This window comes from Boeremia exigua (assembly GCF_020726555.1).
Source record: "Boeremia exigua strain MPI-SDFR-AT-0100 chromosome Unknown C7974scaffold_1, whole genome shotgun sequence".
NCBI classification, from domain to species: Eukaryota; Fungi; Ascomycota; class Dothideomycetes; order Pleosporales; family Didymellaceae; genus Boeremia; species Boeremia exigua.
In genome coordinates this window covers 217,832-233,308 of record NW_025763518.1, presented here as the reverse complement: position 1 = coordinate 233,308, position 15,477 = coordinate 217,832, and the positions used below count along the sequence as shown (strand labels likewise).

The 15,477-nt window shown below is 53.3% G+C and overlaps 6 protein-coding genes across 6 annotated transcripts; 4 read left to right on the top strand and 2 right to left on the bottom strand.

Moving 5' to 3' along the window:
• The first annotated feature begins 168 nt into the window (after window positions 1-168).
• On the top strand, window positions 169-4,250 carry C7974DRAFT_467382 (NAD(P) transhydrogenase mitochondrial precursor). Its single transcript, XM_046146359.1, has 9 exons — window positions 169-1,057; window positions 1,112-1,205; window positions 1,253-1,315; window positions 1,365-1,623; window positions 1,685-1,804; window positions 1,851-2,196; window positions 2,244-3,531; window positions 3,585-4,017; window positions 4,065-4,250. Exons 1-9 carry the CDS (start codon window positions 327-329, stop codon window positions 4,103-4,105), a joined length of 3,375 nt encoding a protein of 1,124 aa, XP_046002306.1. The 5' UTR covers window positions 169-326; the 3' UTR covers window positions 4,106-4,250.
• Window positions 4,251-4,575: 325 nt separating this feature from the next.
• Window positions 4,576-4,920, top strand: C7974DRAFT_429633 (uncharacterized protein; the record flags this gene model as incomplete). Its single annotated transcript, XM_046144649.1, has 1 exon — window positions 4,576-4,920. The coding sequence occupies one exon, from the start codon at window positions 4,576-4,578 to the stop codon at window positions 4,918-4,920; it is 345 nt and encodes a 114-aa protein (XP_046002305.1).
• Window positions 4,921-5,076: 156 nt separating this feature from the next.
• C7974DRAFT_438477 (uncharacterized protein) lies at window positions 5,077-7,184 on the bottom strand (the record flags this gene model as incomplete). The annotated part of the gene is made up of 4 exons (XM_046145260.1): window positions 5,077-5,961; window positions 5,996-6,225; window positions 6,290-6,574; window positions 6,652-7,184. 4 exons carry the CDS (start codon window positions 7,182-7,184, stop codon window positions 5,345-5,347), a joined length of 1,665 nt encoding a protein of 554 aa, XP_046002304.1. The 3' UTR covers window positions 5,077-5,344.
• Window positions 7,185-8,459: 1,275 nt separating this feature from the next.
• On the bottom strand, window positions 8,460-10,304 carry C7974DRAFT_429631 (peroxisomal catalase-like protein; the record flags this gene model as incomplete). Its single annotated transcript, XM_046144648.1, has 3 exons — window positions 8,460-9,635; window positions 9,686-9,943; window positions 9,993-10,304. 3 exons carry the CDS (start codon window positions 10,302-10,304, stop codon window positions 8,460-8,462), a joined length of 1,746 nt encoding a protein of 581 aa, XP_046002303.1.
• Window positions 10,305-11,861: 1,557 nt separating this feature from the next.
• C7974DRAFT_429630 (uncharacterized protein) lies at window positions 11,862-12,820 on the top strand (the record flags this gene model as incomplete). Its single annotated transcript, XM_046144647.1, has 2 exons — window positions 11,862-12,296; window positions 12,347-12,820. The coding sequence occupies 2 exons, from the start codon at window positions 11,862-11,864 to the stop codon at window positions 12,818-12,820; spliced, it is 909 nt and encodes a 302-aa protein (XP_046002302.1).
• C7974DRAFT_671 (uncharacterized protein) lies at window positions 12,729-14,837 on the top strand. Its single transcript, XM_046147054.1, has 2 exons — window positions 12,729-13,978; window positions 14,031-14,837. The coding sequence occupies exons 1-2, from the start codon at window positions 13,088-13,090 to the stop codon at window positions 14,652-14,654; spliced, it is 1,515 nt and encodes a 504-aa protein (XP_046002301.1). The 5' UTR covers window positions 12,729-13,087; the 3' UTR covers window positions 14,655-14,837.
• Window positions 14,838-15,477: the final 640 nt, after the last annotated feature.

The following is a 15,477-nucleotide window of genomic DNA, read 5'->3' as shown; positions in this document are numbered from 1 at the left end:
AGCAGTAAGCTCCTGGAGCTCTAAGACCCTGAACTTGAGGCTTTGACGCCCTTGCAGTGTTGCGGAGTGCGGCAGCCTGCGTGGCGTGGGGTAAAGGTGCGGGGAAGCTTGGGTAGCGGGAAAATGGCACGCGAGGCAGGCGCGTAGGTACATGCCAACGGTGCCCGAAGGTACGGCTCATATGTACCTGTGTTTCGCACACCGTGGCACTTGAGCGCGCCCCCTTTGCATCTACTCCCCAGCTATCCGTGTGTCGCGCAGACTGCTTGCCAGCAGATGCGGGTCTCAGACATCTTCTTTGGTCTGTTCTATCCCAAGCCGACATCATGAGCGCGCCAGCCAACTGTATCGCTGGCTACCGGCTTGCTATTCGCACGCGGGGCAGCCGCCGTGGCCTCAAGCCATGTGCCTCCTTCTTCAACCTCCGGGCAACACCAGTCCTGCAGCATGAAGTCCATTCCAAACATCTCAACCAACCAGCTGCGGGTATTCGGAGTTTGGCCCGTCTGCGTCCGTTGAGCCTGCAGCAGCGTGTCACGAAGATCCCCAGTACAGCCGTTACGCGCCACGCGTCCCATGCTGCAGCGGAGCCGCACGACGAAGAGATTCCTACCTCACCGCCATTCAGTGCTGGACCGTACGCCAACTTGACTATCGGTGTCCCCAAGGAGAGCTATCCAGGCGAGCACCGAGTCGCCATTACACCTCAAAATGTCAAACTCTTGCTCAAGAAGGGCTTTTCCAGGGTCCTCATCGAGCGCGGCGCTGGAGCCGAAGCCCAATTCACAGACGAAGCGTACGAGCAGGCTGGCGCCAAGACTGTTGATCGCAGGAGCGTCTTTTCTGAAGCCGATATCATGCTGAAAGTCAGACCTCTTAGTGTTGAAGGAGAAGACAGTGAAGTCGATGCTATCCGTGAGGGTGCAACTATCATCTCATTTCTCTATCCCGTTCAGAATAAGCATGTCGTGGACCGTATTGCATCGCGCAAAGCTACTGCATTCGCCATGGACATGGTCCCGCGTATATCACGTGCGCAGGTGTTTGACGCGCTGAGGTCAGTATTAGAGAAACACTCTGAAACAAGCACATGTCGCTAACAATCAGCCAGCTCCATGGCCAACATTGCTGGGTACAAGGCCGTCCTAGAAGCTTCAAATCATTTCGGACGCTTTCTTACGGGACAGACAACCGCTGCAGGAAAGGTATTGGAAACGTCGCAGCTTCTCACCGCATCACTGACCCTTTACAGATCCCGCCTTGTAAAGTCCTCGTCATTGGCGCTGGTGTAGCAGGATTGAGTGCCATTGCAACTGTAAGCTCGAATATCTGCAGACCGTCAACAAGTACTTATATATGCTCAGGCACGACGCATGGGCGCCATTGTGCGTGGTTTCGACACTCGCTCAGCAGCTCGCGAGCAGGTTCAATCTCTTGGTGCTGAATTCATCGAAGTCGAACTCGAGGAGGACGGTTCTGGAGCCGGTGGATATGCCAAAGTGATGTCCAAGGAGTTCATTGAAGCCGAGATGAAGTTGTTCTACGAGCAGTGTCGCGAGGTCGACATTGTCATCACGACCGCTTTGATTCCTGGAAGACCGGCCCCGAAGCTGATTACCAAACGTGAGTGCAGCTTCTTGAGTTTCTGTTGAGAGTTACATTCTTTGATACTGACTATGCGCAGAAATGCTAGGAGCTATGCATCCGGGATCAGTGGTCGTGGATCTTGCAGCTGAGGCTGGTGGCAATTGCGAAGCGACTGAACCAGGGAAGTTGACCAAATACAAGGACGTTACCATCATTGGCAAGTATGACACAACTCTGTATGAAGCTATATTAACCTGGGCAAGGCTACACCGATCTTCCATCTCGTCTACCCACTCAGTCCTCTACACTCTACTCTAACAACGTTACTAAGCTACTACTCTCACTCGTACCTAAGGATAAGAAAGACAAGTACTACGATGTCGATCTTACTGATGAAGTCACGCGTGGTTCCATCGTCACGTACGACGGAAAGATTCTCCCGACTGCTCCCCGACCTGCGCCCCCGCCTGCACAGGCCAAAGCAGCGCCTTCTCCAGCGGATCAAGTTGCGAACATCGTTGCTCTCACACCATGGCAAACTCAATCCCGCCAAGTCGCGACCGTCACTGCCGGAATGACTGCTGCCCTCGCCCTCGGCAAATACACTTCGTAGGTTTTATTCTTTGCAATAAGATCAAGTTACTAACAATACCAAGGCCCCTATTCATGTCGAACGCCTTCACGTTTGCTCTGGCAAGTCTGATTGGATATCGCGTCGTCTGGGGTGTTGCTCCTGCCCTGCATTCGCCGCTCATGAGTGTCACCAATGCAATCTCCGGCATGGTTGGTATTGGAGGTCTCTTTGTTATGGGAGGCGGTTACTTCCCAGGAACCATTCCTCAAACTCTTGGTGCGCTCTCTGTCTTGCTCGCGTCTGTCAATGTCGCAGGAGGCTTCGTCATCACCAAGCGCATGCTAGACATGTTCAAGCGCCCAACCGATCCACCCGAATTCCCATGGCTTTATGCAGTACCAGCCGTCTTGTTCGGTGGAGGCTACGTTGCAGCTGTATCCACTGGAATGGCTGGTCTTGTACAGGCGGGTTATCTTGTCAGCAGCGTCCTTTGTGTGGCTTCCCTCTCTGGACTGGGTTCCCAGGTTACGGCCCGCCGAGGTAATTTGCTGGGTATACTAGGTGTCATGTCTGGTATCTTGGCTTCTTTGGCTGCGGTCGGCTTCACGCCTGACGTGCTCGCTCAATTCGCTGGAGTGGCTGCTATTGGTACCATTGCCGGTCTGGCCATCGGCCGACGAATTACCCCAACCTCACTCCCGCAGACAGTTGCTGCACTGCATTCGGTAGTCGGCCTCGCAGCTGTGTTGACTAGTATTGGTAGCGTCCTCGGCCATTCCGGAGACATCTCCACCCTGCATCTGGTCAGTGCCTATCTTGGTGTCCTCATTGGTGGTATAACTTTCACGGGAAGCATTGTCGCTTTCTTGAAACTGGCTGCGAAGATGTCCTCCAAACCGTTGGTGCTTCCTGGCCGCCATCTCGTTAACGGCACGCTTTTGGGTGCGAACTTTGCCACGTTGGGAGCCTTCCTAGCATATGCTCCTGGAGCACCTATGATTGGCGCTGCCTGTTTGATCGGCAACGCAGTACTCAGCTTCATCAAAGGATACACCACTACAGCGGCGATTGGTGGTGCCGACATGCCCGTCGTCATTACGGTTCTGAACGCGTATTCGGGGTTCGCACTTGTGGCCGAGGGCTTCATGTTGGATAATTCTCTACTGACCACGGTCGGTGCCCTGATAGGTGTATCGGGCTCTATCCTGTCGTACATCATGTGTGTGGCCATGAACCGATCGATTACGAACGTCTTGTTCGGCGGCATAGCTTCGACGCCTCAAACCCAGACCAAGATCGAGGGTGAAATTACCAAGACCACCGCAGATGAGGCAGCGGAGGTATTGGTGAATTCCGAGAATGTCATTATAGTAAGTCAAGCTCCCCGGCAGAAGCTCTGAGCACAAGCTAACCCGCATCCTAGGTCGTCGGCTACGGAATGGCAGTCGCAAAAGCGCAGTATGCCATCTCTGACTTCGTCGCAGCTCTGCGTGCCAAAGGCATAAACGTTCGCTTCGCCATCCATCCTGTCGCCGGCCGCATGCCAGGACAGTGTAACGTGCTGCTCGCCGAGGCCAACGTGCCCTACGACATTGTGTTGGAGATGGACGAGATCAACGACGACTTCCCCGAGACAGATGTCACACTCGTCATCGGTGCAAACGATACTGTCAATCCGATCGCACTAGAGCCTGGTTCCTCCATTGCTGGCATGCCGGTCCTGCACGCGTGGAAGAGCAAGAACGTGATCATCATGAAGAGAGGTATGGCAAGTGGGTATGCGGACGTGCCAAACCCCATGTTCTACATGGAGAACACGAAGATGCTGTTCGGCGATGCGAACGACAGCTGCAACGGTAAGTGCTTCAGCCCGGCTGCTCCACGCCTGCTAATCATTCCGCAGCCATCAAACGCGCTCTTGAAGAGAAGCTCAAGGGTCTCTGAGCTCGGGGACGGGTCTGCAATATTGGCGTTACATCTGCTACCTATAATTGCTGAATTACATATGATCTCAGCACAAGCCCTGCCTCCGAAATGCTTTCGAGTCTGATGTTCCCGCCGGGAAATAACGTTGACGTTTTCGCGTTGCCCCGCGTAGCCGCCCCACACCCCTGTTCGCGCCCCTCATCCGTGCCGCATGACGTAGCTGCGTAGCACCACTGAAGCCGGAATCCTGCAATTGACGTATGGGCAGGCCGCAGCCCACGAGTCAAATATGTAGACACCTGACAGCGCGCCGTTGAGACTAGCATTCGCCTTCATCCACCCACAGACGCACAGAAGTGTAAGACCCCATACCATGTCGCCGCGCGTGCGTTGCGCCTCAGCGCACACTAGACTAACACGCCCAGACACCGCAACACAACATATCACAACACTACCTTGCCTATCAAATCCACCCCAGACCAACCAACATGTCCTTCCCCGTCGTCTTCACCATCCCCCCTTCCAACCGCCACGAATTCATCACACTCGACCCATCCACAAAACCAACGCTCAAGGCGCTCAACAAGCTAATCACCGCCACCCTCGCCGCGTCGCCCAACTGCGCCGAGTTCATGGGCAAGTACAAAGCCGCGGAAACAAAAGAGCAGATCCAGGAGTTCAAGATTCACTGGAGCGGCAAGGAGTTCGACCTGAAGGTGTGGCCCGAGTATACGGTGGTGACGGACGCGAACTTTGGGGCGATTTTGGAGGTGTTGAAGCGCGAGCCGAAGAGTGGGGTTTTGGAGGTCAAGGTTGGGAAGGCGGAGGAGTAGGTTGCCGGAAGAACAAGGTGCTGTGAAATCGATGGTGATACAGGGTCTAGTGGAGTACAGACGTTATGAATTATGAGAGCCATGCCGTTCATCTACTGTGCCTATTTATCACATGGACCGTCTTTTTTGAATATGATGAGCGTCATCAAGCGCCGAACCGTTTCCTAATATACACACTAGAATATGCAGCGAACCCGCTGATGATGTGATAAGTGCGAAAGCCAGAATCTTTCATGCACATCGAATCTGTGAGAAGTGGAGGGTATCCGTACTGATCGGCAAACCCATGCCAGAAACAGTTGCTGCACCTTGGAACGCCATGGTAAAGAGAATGGTAGCTGTTACAAGCTGTTGGATGAAACAGAAACGCCGGTGCGCCAAATATGCAATCCGAAATCGTGTGTCGTCGTTGGGATTAAAGGCGTTACCTTTCTTTCTGCTCGGTAACCCTCTTCTGCCAATACACAAGATCGCGGCTCAGACTGTCCATCATCTGGATTGTAGTAAGCTGCTTGAAAGCAGACAGTTCGTTCTCGTCCTGTTTCGCCTCCGGCACATGGTGCTCTCCATTTGTCGGAGGCTGAACAGCCGGTGCAGGACTTGTTTTCTCGCCAGCCATTTCCACCTGGCGCTGCGCAATATAGCTCTGCATAGCGCCAGCAGGTCGAACGATGTCATTCCATGACAGCTTGTGGAGACGCGAATTCTTTGACTTCGCTGTTTTATGTCCGTTTGCGCCGTCACTGCTCTCGTGCCCATTGCTGTTGCCGTTTGTGCCACTCAAATGAGGAGAGTTTACCGTGTCGTTCGCAGGAGATGCGCCGTTCACGGCGGACGCTGCGTCTCGCGAGTATTGGTTTCGGCCCAGGCGACCGCGCGGCTTTTGTGGTGGCCGACCACCTCGACGCGCAGTAGGTGTCGGCTTCAAAGACTCGACCGGTGCCTCGGGTGGCGCAGACGCGGAAGTGATGGCAGAAACGGTAGGCTCCTCAGTGGGAGTAGGCGTGGCTTCTGAGGCTTCGGGCTCTGCTTCGTTGTCAGCTGAGCACACATTTTGCAACCGTGCATGACGTACCATCTGCTTTCCGGCGTTCAGCGCGTCCTTTACGCCTGTTGGCTGCCTCGGTACGTTCATGTTCACGCTCCTTCTCGCGCTGTTCTTTTTCTCGTTGGCTTCTTGCGGCTGCGCCACGCGGTTTCTGTTTCGGCGCCGAGGCTCTTGTGCTGTCGTCCTCTGATTCAATCACAGGAGAGTCGCTGGGGGATCTTGAGCTTGTGCGTTGTCGCTTGACTTCCGGTTTGGACCTGTAGCATAACTCGTCAGAGTCGGTTGCTTATGCAGTTTGTGCTTTAGCCGAAAGAGACTCACTCTTCGCTGTCATCACGACTTCGCTTTTTGCGGGTTCCATTTTCTGAGAGAGGGGCGCCCTCATGTTTGCTTTCTTCGAGGACCTTCCGCAACACTTCGTCTTCATCATAGGCAGCTCGGCTGTTCATGGTGGAACGACGTTTCCCGAGGGAGTCGACGCTAGCCCTCGGATTACGGTCGTTGTGCCGGCTCGATGGAGACAACGTCTCTTTCGAGACGGACGATTTGCGTGCTTTCTTGCCATTCTGCTGGTCGTAGACGGGGAGGTAACGAGAGTACTTCTGGCTAGATGGCGAGTCAGCGTATTGTCTAGCGAAGAGTCCGTGGCGTGTGACTTTGTCGTAATCAAGAGACGGACGTACCCTTTGGGACTCGTTGTGACCTTGTGGAGGTCCTTGCGACACTCCTCGCAGAAGTATTCGTCGGGACTGGCGGCTTCATCCATAATGCCCACACAGCCGCCGTGCTGCCAGACTTTGCAAATGTCGCATTGGATAAACAGACCGCTGAGGTCGTCGCCCTCCAATGACCTGGCTGCGTCCGAGGGCGGGCCTGGGTATTCCTGGTACCCACAGACGCAGCGAGTCACCTCGTCTTCCTCAATCATCTCGTCATCGAGCTCGTCGTCGAGCTTTGTTAGGTCGTCATCATCGACGTCCTGCTCGCGCGTTCGGCGGCGTGTCAAGGGCCGGTCCATGTGTGCAAGGTCTTCAGGCTCTTCGGACGAGAGCGAGTGCGGCGTTGAGGATTTCTGCGGCGACGTCTGCTTATCGTCGATTCGTGTTGCACGATCTGTGCGCGCCGACGAGACGGAGGATGAGGAGCCGCTGTGCGCGGTCTGGGAGGCGGACGGAGGCTGAGTGGTGCGAGCCCTCGACGATCGACGCGGGGACATTGCTTGCACAGCCGTCGCTGTCTGCAGAGATTATACGGGCTCGATAGGAGCAGAGATCGCGGTGTCGGCTGCGCTGTATTAGGTGCGCCTGCGATGGACGTCGTATCGCCGAGCGTGCTTGCAGATGGCAGCGAGAGGTTGACGGCGACGGTTGGCTGGTAGCGGGCTGTGCAGCGACAATTCGATGGCAGGAGGAGGCAGACGCCGAAAGAGTGCGGTGCGACGCCGGTAGCTCGAGCGTGGTGGAGCGCAGCGGTGACGCTGCCGGGCGGAGAGCGAGCGGGACAAAAGCTCTGGAGCTCTAAAGAGCGACAGCAAAGAGGATGAGCAGCTGTTCGAATGCGTTGTGAGCGGAAGACAGCATGTTCTGAAGTCGATGTGTTGTCTGCGGCCCTGGGGGTGAGCAATGTCGCGGCTGCAGAGGGCCTGGCGGCGGTGCGAATTCTCCTCGAGGGCCTCCTCACTGCGCTACCGCTGAGCGCGTGAATGACATGGCCCGCCCGCCGGGGCAATGCGCTGCCGCCGAGGAGGGCATAGCGCGAAGTGCTGTGAGCGGCTCACGTGACTCAGAAGCTTGGTGCCCCCGGTCTGTGAGATTGGCTCCATAGGGGTTCGATGAGCGTTAGAATTCGCGCAAGAACTCGGAAGAAGACGGTTTCGGGCTTTCTGCGCTGCTGCCGAAGAGCTTGAAGAAAGAAGGTGGGGGCAAGCTGGCCTGGAAGGTGCGAACAAGTGACAACACAAAGTTGCAAGTCGAAGCCGCGCGAGCGACGGCGCTTGGCCGCCCGTTCGGGTCGGGTTTTCGAGAGGGGTCTCAGGCAGCGCCCTTCACCGCCGGATCGAGCAGGAACAGAGACGGCTTCCCGTGCTCGTGCCACCTCGACAGATTGCTGAGAACGTGCGGCGCTGCAGGTGCAAGGCAGTCCATCTGCGAAGCAGCCTGGTTGATTGATTACCCCGTAAGCGCTGCTTTTGGTAGGTAGTCATGTCCAGCATGACGCTGGCAACCGGCACCGCCTCCCGTATTGCAGAGTAGGCACAAATTGCGCACTCCGAATCTGCACAGGGGACTTACGAAAATTTCATCCAGTCTTCTTCTCTACTGCACAGTTGTGAAAGATGGTGTTGTCTGCTATATGAGAGTCACTTCACGAGAGCTAGGATCTGGCCATGTGTAGTAGCTAGCCCTGGTTCTAAACACTACGTACTACGTGCTTTTGCTCTTTAGTAAAGAAGACAATCATTCATTCGTGTATTAACGTGCGTATGACTACTTTAAGCTTTGATGCCCCCAGATCGAGGAGCACCGTTCCTCTCATGAAACCTCTTTTCCTTTCCGTTTGCTGCCGCCTTGGTAGAATCCTTGGTCATGCCATTGTGGGAACCATTAAACTGTAGGTTGGAAATACCATCGTAGCCCTTCTTGCCCGTGGCCTTCTCCAGGCGTGTAGCGATATCATCCGACACCTCTCTGAAGATGGAGATGACCCTCTTGATGGTCTCGTCGTCTGTGCAAGTCTCCATGTGCCCGGAGATGTTGCTGATGAAGCGCTCCTTTGCGCCGTCATCAAACACCTTCTCCCATAATTTGCGAGGGGCGTTGAAATCTTCCGGCCGGATCTCAGACAAGAAGGCAATGGCATCGCCCTGGAAGTTGTTGTGGACCTTATTCAACTCAACAGACCGGTTCCTGAAGGAGATAGGTTCAATCGAAGAAAGGAAGTTTGGTCGTGCTCCTTGGTTGTAGAAGGCCATTTGACCATCACGCTGGAAGTTACCGAAGCGGTATGGTACACGCGGTGCGTTTACGGGCAACTGCTGATAGTTGGCACCGAGGCGGTGGCGGTGGGTGTCAGGGTAGGAAAACAGACGGGACTGCAAGACGGGGTCGGCTGATGGCTCAATACCAGGGACCAAGTGTGCAGGGTTGAAAGCGACTTGCTCAACCTCTGCGAAGTAGTTCTGTGGGTTCTCGTTGAGGAAGAATTCTCCGACCTTGCGCAGCTTGAACTGGTCCTGAGGCCAAATGTGCGTCAAGTCAAACACATTAATCTTCTGCTTCTCCCATAGCTCTTCAGCTTCCTTGGGCGTCATAGTCTGGACGCAAACGTCCCAGCCAGGGTAGTCGCCCTTCTCGATTGCTTGATACAAGTCCTTTGTCGAGTAGTCTGGAGAATAGTTTGCAGAATCCTCTTGTGTGATGAAACCAGTGCCCTGCTTAGACTTGAAATGGAGTTGCATGTATACCCATTCTCCCTTGCTGTTCACCAGTTTATGTGTGTGGCCAATGTAACCATGCATCTTGCGGTACCCATCTGGAATGCCACGGTCGCCGAAGAGGATCATGAACTGATGAACAGACTCAGGATTCTGCGACGCGTAATGCCAGAAGTTTGTGGAGTCATCGGCATGTGTCAAATGGGTCGATGGATGGCGCTTTTGGGTGTGGATCTGAAGACTTCGTTAGTTGGGTTGTTTGGGGTTGGGCGCTGCAAACTCACGAAATGGGGGAACTTGGCTGGGTCTCGCAAGAAAAACACCGGAGTATTATTCGCAACAACATCCCAGTTGCCCTCCTGCGATCGGAATTTCACGCTGAATCCGCGAGGATCACGGGCACAGTCGTGCGATCCAGACTCGCCGCCGACTGTCGAAAACCGAACTGTCACCGGGCAAGTCTTACCCTGCTTGAAGATATCCGCTAAACACAGATCTTCCAACGAGTCTGTAGTGGTGTAATAGCCATGTGCGCCGGCTCCCTATGACTACATTAGAAATGTTTCTCAAATGGCACTGGTAAGTACTCACTTTGGCGTGTACAACTCGTTCGGGGATACGCTCGCGATCGAAGTGTGAAAGAAGATCAACTAGATGGAAGTCCTGGAGTAGGAGGGGACCGTTCTCGCCGGCACGTTGTGATTCGTAGGGATGAGGGTAAGGAACGCCATTTGATGTTGCGTAGGTGACTTCTTCAGATGTGGCGTTCCGGTCATCGACATAATCGCGGTACAGGTCACCGTTCTTCTTGCCATCAGGTGCGTGCCCGGTGTGGCCGTTTGGGTCCATTCCCTTGGGGTAACCATCGCCGTTGGCGTGGTGGCCGTTTGTTTGTGGTGTCATGTTTGTAGTACGAAGGCCGAGGTGTGTAGGCTCCTCGGACGTCGTTGACAGCCAACACTCTTATACCACATTACAATAGCGACCATTAGCAACCACCACTAGCCCGTCGATCGTGAAATATACCGTCATCGCTCCCATGGAATTTACGATGACGCTTACAGGTGCAGCCTGACAGTCTCTCCTGAAATGCTTCTGGCCAGACACGCGGCAAGGCAATGAGATTGAGTGACGGAACTAGCAGCATGCGGACAGCCGCATTCTCAGCGCCAGCCAGATGCCTTGCATTACCAACGATCGCAAGATTGTGGAGATAGCGCAAGTTCTGACAGGCCGGTGTGGTCGGCATTGAGGGTCGAGCACTACCAAATGGGCATAGACCTCGAGCCTGTTAAGAAATGACATCATCATCCGTCATGTCGACATGGCATTTCAGATTCGACATCGAGTTTCTCTCATACCGTTTGTTCGAAGTACCTTTGCCACTGATATTCCCACAAATCAAAGGCTACATTCGAGCGGCTGCAACAGCCACAGGTAGTTCCGGCCTGATCTTTTGTGGCAAGATGCGCAAGGTCACTGATAGTGGGCCTAGCCTAGCCGCGCTCGTGTTGGTCGCAGAAAAGCAGAAAAGACGGGACACTGTCGGTTCTTAAAGTTCCGAGCATGCCCAGAACTTAGAAGCCACTCGATTGTTTAGCCTTCGCTTCTTTCGTGATCTTTGTAGAGCCTCTCATAACCTTTTATCTACCTTGTTCACCTACGGACTATTTTCGATCGACTCTCGAGAGCCTCCGGAAACTAGACAGTATAGCCCGCTTTGTCAGGACTGCGAGGGTCACAACCTCAACGATGCTTCCCGTCTTTCATAAGACAGACTCAATGATGGATATGTTCCGTGCCACCACAATTCAAAAATAATGAAGAACACGCTATGTTCGGTAGAATTACCCCACAGCATCCAGCTGCCGGATCTCTTCTGGTCAAGTCAATCAAAACCACTATCCGCAATCGATAAGAAGGTCACACCGTGCCCCGCGCAATCAACCAGCATGTTGTGATTGGTCGTATCCACCTGCCTCATCTATGTGATGCACCTTCCCATTTGGTACTACCGGAACCCAGGTTGAGATATCCATCTGTGCACATTACTCTGCGTCTTGCGTGCCCAAGATTAATTCCATTGGTCGTATGAGGCTTACCAGTCTTCCGCAGACGAAGATCTGCACCCACGACAATGTGGCCAAAGTTGTGTCCACGTACTCATATCCTCTTCATCGCGCACTCCCACTTTTCATATCATCATATCATCGACTCTGATCTGAAAGTCATCGAACATGGATATCCTTGCACTGAGTGCCAGCAGGCTCTTTGCGAGTCCCATTACCGCTCCACTGAAAGTGTAAGTCATGTACATCTGTTGATGAAGCGCGTGCTCACTAGGTATGTAGTAACGCAAATACAAACCCAGCACGCAATTCAAGCAGCACAAAGCAGGCGGCCAAAACCACCTATGTAACAGGTAGCCACTTCTCAGCAGATTCCTCGCCTGCCACATCGATGCTCGATCTTGGCCGATCACGTGCATCTTCGAACGCTTCAAACACATCAAGTTCTGCGTATTCTGCGCTATCCGCACGATCGTCAGGGCATAGCAGGACTAGTTCTACTTCAACGACAGCTTCATCTACTTCGTCTGTTGGCTCGGTAAAGCGAGGTCGCCATTTAAAGGCGCTGTCTGATGGCTTTCAAGTCACACGACGTCTGCAGAAGAAGCAGTCGTCGCAGCAAGTGCCTCAACGCCAAAGCGATCCTATGCCAGCACCAACATCAATGCTCCGACCAGTAACAATTCTTGGACCAGAGCGCATTGTAGATGTCCAGCAAGCAGATCTGCTTGTGCGATGTCGAGACGACGATTACCATGTCGACCGCTCAATCATGTGCCACCATAGCAACTGGTTTGCCAAAGTGTACTCAAAAGCCAACTATTCAGTAGGTTCACCGACTCGAGATTTTGAATCTGCAAGATTAACAAAAAATAGAAGATGTCGAAACGTGTCGTAGACCTGAGTGCGGATGACCCGGGAGCTGTGGCGGCAATGATTCAGTACTGTTATCAGCTGGACTATGGCGACACACGGACAAACTCAAACTCATCACTCTATAGCATAGTGGCATTGCGACCTCACCTTGACACATATCTACTCGCAGAACGATATGGTATGCCAGGTTTGCAGAAGCTTGCAGTGCAAAAGTACGAGAAGCTAGCTGTGGCGGTGTTGACAGCAGTAGGCGACGAAGAGGAATTCGTTCGATCTATTCAAGACCTTTATACGCCCTCACGAAGGACAAGAGCAGATGAGCTGCGGCGCTTATCGGTGAAGCTCTGCGCAGACCATCTTGGCAGTGCTGTCTTGGGCATCGGGAAAGAGGTGTCGGGCATTATCGCGTTGATGGACGAAGTCCCCGAATTCAGATCAGACCTTTTTGAAGAGCTCGCGAAGCGATGGAAGTAAAAGTTCGGCTTCGAGTGTTCAAGGGTGTCCTGGTATGCAGGGTCTAGACTTGTAGCATTCTCTTGTCTTAGAAGTATGTCTTCACCTTCACTCAGCACCACGTTTGCCATCATGCGGATTTCATCGCGCGCCTCCAACGCGTCGACGCGCGTGATTCGCGTGCCCAATTTCACCTTTACTGCAAACTCGTCTCTTTACAGTCACCGTCTTCCCGCATTCAAACTTTCGATCACCTAGCTACGTCAATAACCAGCAAACTTGTCGACCATGGACTACCAAGATCAGCGCAAGCGTGCCTTCAGTCAGGCTTTTCAGCTTGCAAATCAACCCAGGTTCAGTGACAGCCGCTCTCAACCAGCCAAGCGCATCTTGACATACCCACTTCATTCTATGGGTCTCTGTTACCAGAACACCGATAAGGAGAACGACGGTCCACTTGATCTAGACTATGATTCTACTGTTGACGAGGCCCCCGGGACACAGGTCCGTCATCCGCCGCCTATAAATTTGCGGCGCACACGTCCTGTACTGTACAATACCGCTTCGCTGCAGTACGAACTCTACGGCGACGGGCCAGGACCAGAGGCTGGTACTAGTTACGACCCAAACTCTGTTGTACGAAATGCAGGCTTGAGAGACTCAGACGTTTGCAAATCTCCTCTCTCAACGCCGTCGATCGTTCGAGGCAAGTCGATGTTTGGCCCTTCGCCCTATCTCAGGCCAAATCTCAGCTTGTCACTGGGTAGTAGTGCAGATTCCTGCTCCCAGACTGCATTCATATCTGGCGTGCTCGAAAACGCAGGCCCTCCAATGAGCGATGCTACGACAGCGGTGAACCCGTTGACACCAAGCACTCTGAAATTTGGCGATCTGTCATTGAATAGCGAAGGATACTCGTTCATGTCATCGCCTCTTCGGCAAAGCGTTCAAGGCAACCGCGCGACAGTCTCTATGGTATCGACCTGTTCTTTCTCAAAGTTCGACTCTCATTATCAAGTACAGCACAGTCGCTCGCACGTTCGCAGATCCATCCCAGTGATCCACCCAAACGAAGTCGTTGTTTTGTTCGACAAGGGCAAGGCGATTAGAAAGGCGAACAAATATGCGCTGTGCAACGCCTCACGCCTCTTCGCTCAGTTGCTTGGAGGTCCTTCCTTGGTAAGGCGATCCCCAACCATACATTTCCCAAGCGCGTCTAACACCAAGCTAGGACCCTGGCCTCACGCGGTGCCTCCGCCTCCGCGACGACTTCCCATACGCCATCACTATCATGCTTTACTTCATCGAGACCGGCTACTACGTGTTCGATCAGCGGGCATTTACGAGACATCCCCTTCTCTCAGCACTTGACTACCACATTCACGCCTACCTCGTTGGCCGCAAGTACAACATCAAAGGGCTCCGAGACTGCGCCATCAAAGCCTACCTCATTACTGCACAGCAAGAGTTGGACAACGGTTTCCTGATGGTTCCCGACGACCAAAATCCCAGCATTCAGTTTCCCACAACTGGGTTTCCGATCATAGCCCCTGCAGACGATCACAATGACGGTGAGACCAAGATAACACCTGTCGACCGCTTTCTCAACTCACTGGCGCTGTTGTGGAAGAACGCGCAGTCGGACCGTGATCCAATGCGTCAAGTAGTGCTTGAGCTGATCAAGCGGAATCTGAGCAAGCTGCTGGGAGTACCGTTCTTCATCACCCTCATGCAAGATGTGGTCGGGTTTGGAGACGACATCATGACGAGCTTAGGAGATGATGGGTTTGAGGTGAAAGCGCTCCAGTTCCCCAAAGGAGGAAGGCCACGTCCGACTTTTTACTTTGATATCTAGTTTCAGGGCAATGGTTCGTTCTCTTGTGGGGGACGTGTATGATTCTGCGTAGCAGGTGGGGTTTTGAGGTCCTCGAATTCGGCGATTGTCGAGTGTGACAAGGTACGATGAAGTCTAGTATGCATCGTCAGCGCGAACAGATGATAGCACGTAGCTTGGAGAGCTTCTTTGAGACCAACATCAATATTGTTGAGTTCAAGCACCAAGAAACCGAATCTTTGATGTCTTGAACCACAGCTGGTGGCTTAGTGCTTATATACTCAGGCAAACGTTCAAGTACTTTTGCTGTCTTCATTTGCAGTTGTAGTGACGCGACCAGTTCCAATGTAGCCTCGAGGCTTGTTTAATACGATCGTAAAGCGTTACATGAATGTACCGGAGCCATTTCTTCTACAGACGACCACGAGACGTTTAGAACATCTTCTCCTGTTCGACCCTCCGCCTGCTGAGGTACTGTTCTGGAGTTCATGTACTCATAAAACAATCACATTAACAGGCAAGGCAGGCCAAACTGTCGCAGGCTCTCCTCCATTGTTAGCTGCAGCAAGGCATATCAAATTCTCAATTGTAGGTATTAGTCAGATTTCGCAAGCCGTAGTAGCGTACTGTGGTCGCAGGCGTGAGTATTGTAGGTGGGCCTCGGGGTGGCTAGGGACCAGCTCCCAAGTAGGTAGGTGTGAGTGTTCCAAAGCCGCAGATAACGTAGATGACGGTGATGTCCGTTATGTGAGACTGCTTTTACCGTAAGACCACATTTATACCTAGTACTCCCTTATCTGTACCCCCTTCGAATACAGCCTCCGCAAGATTACAGTGATAGTAC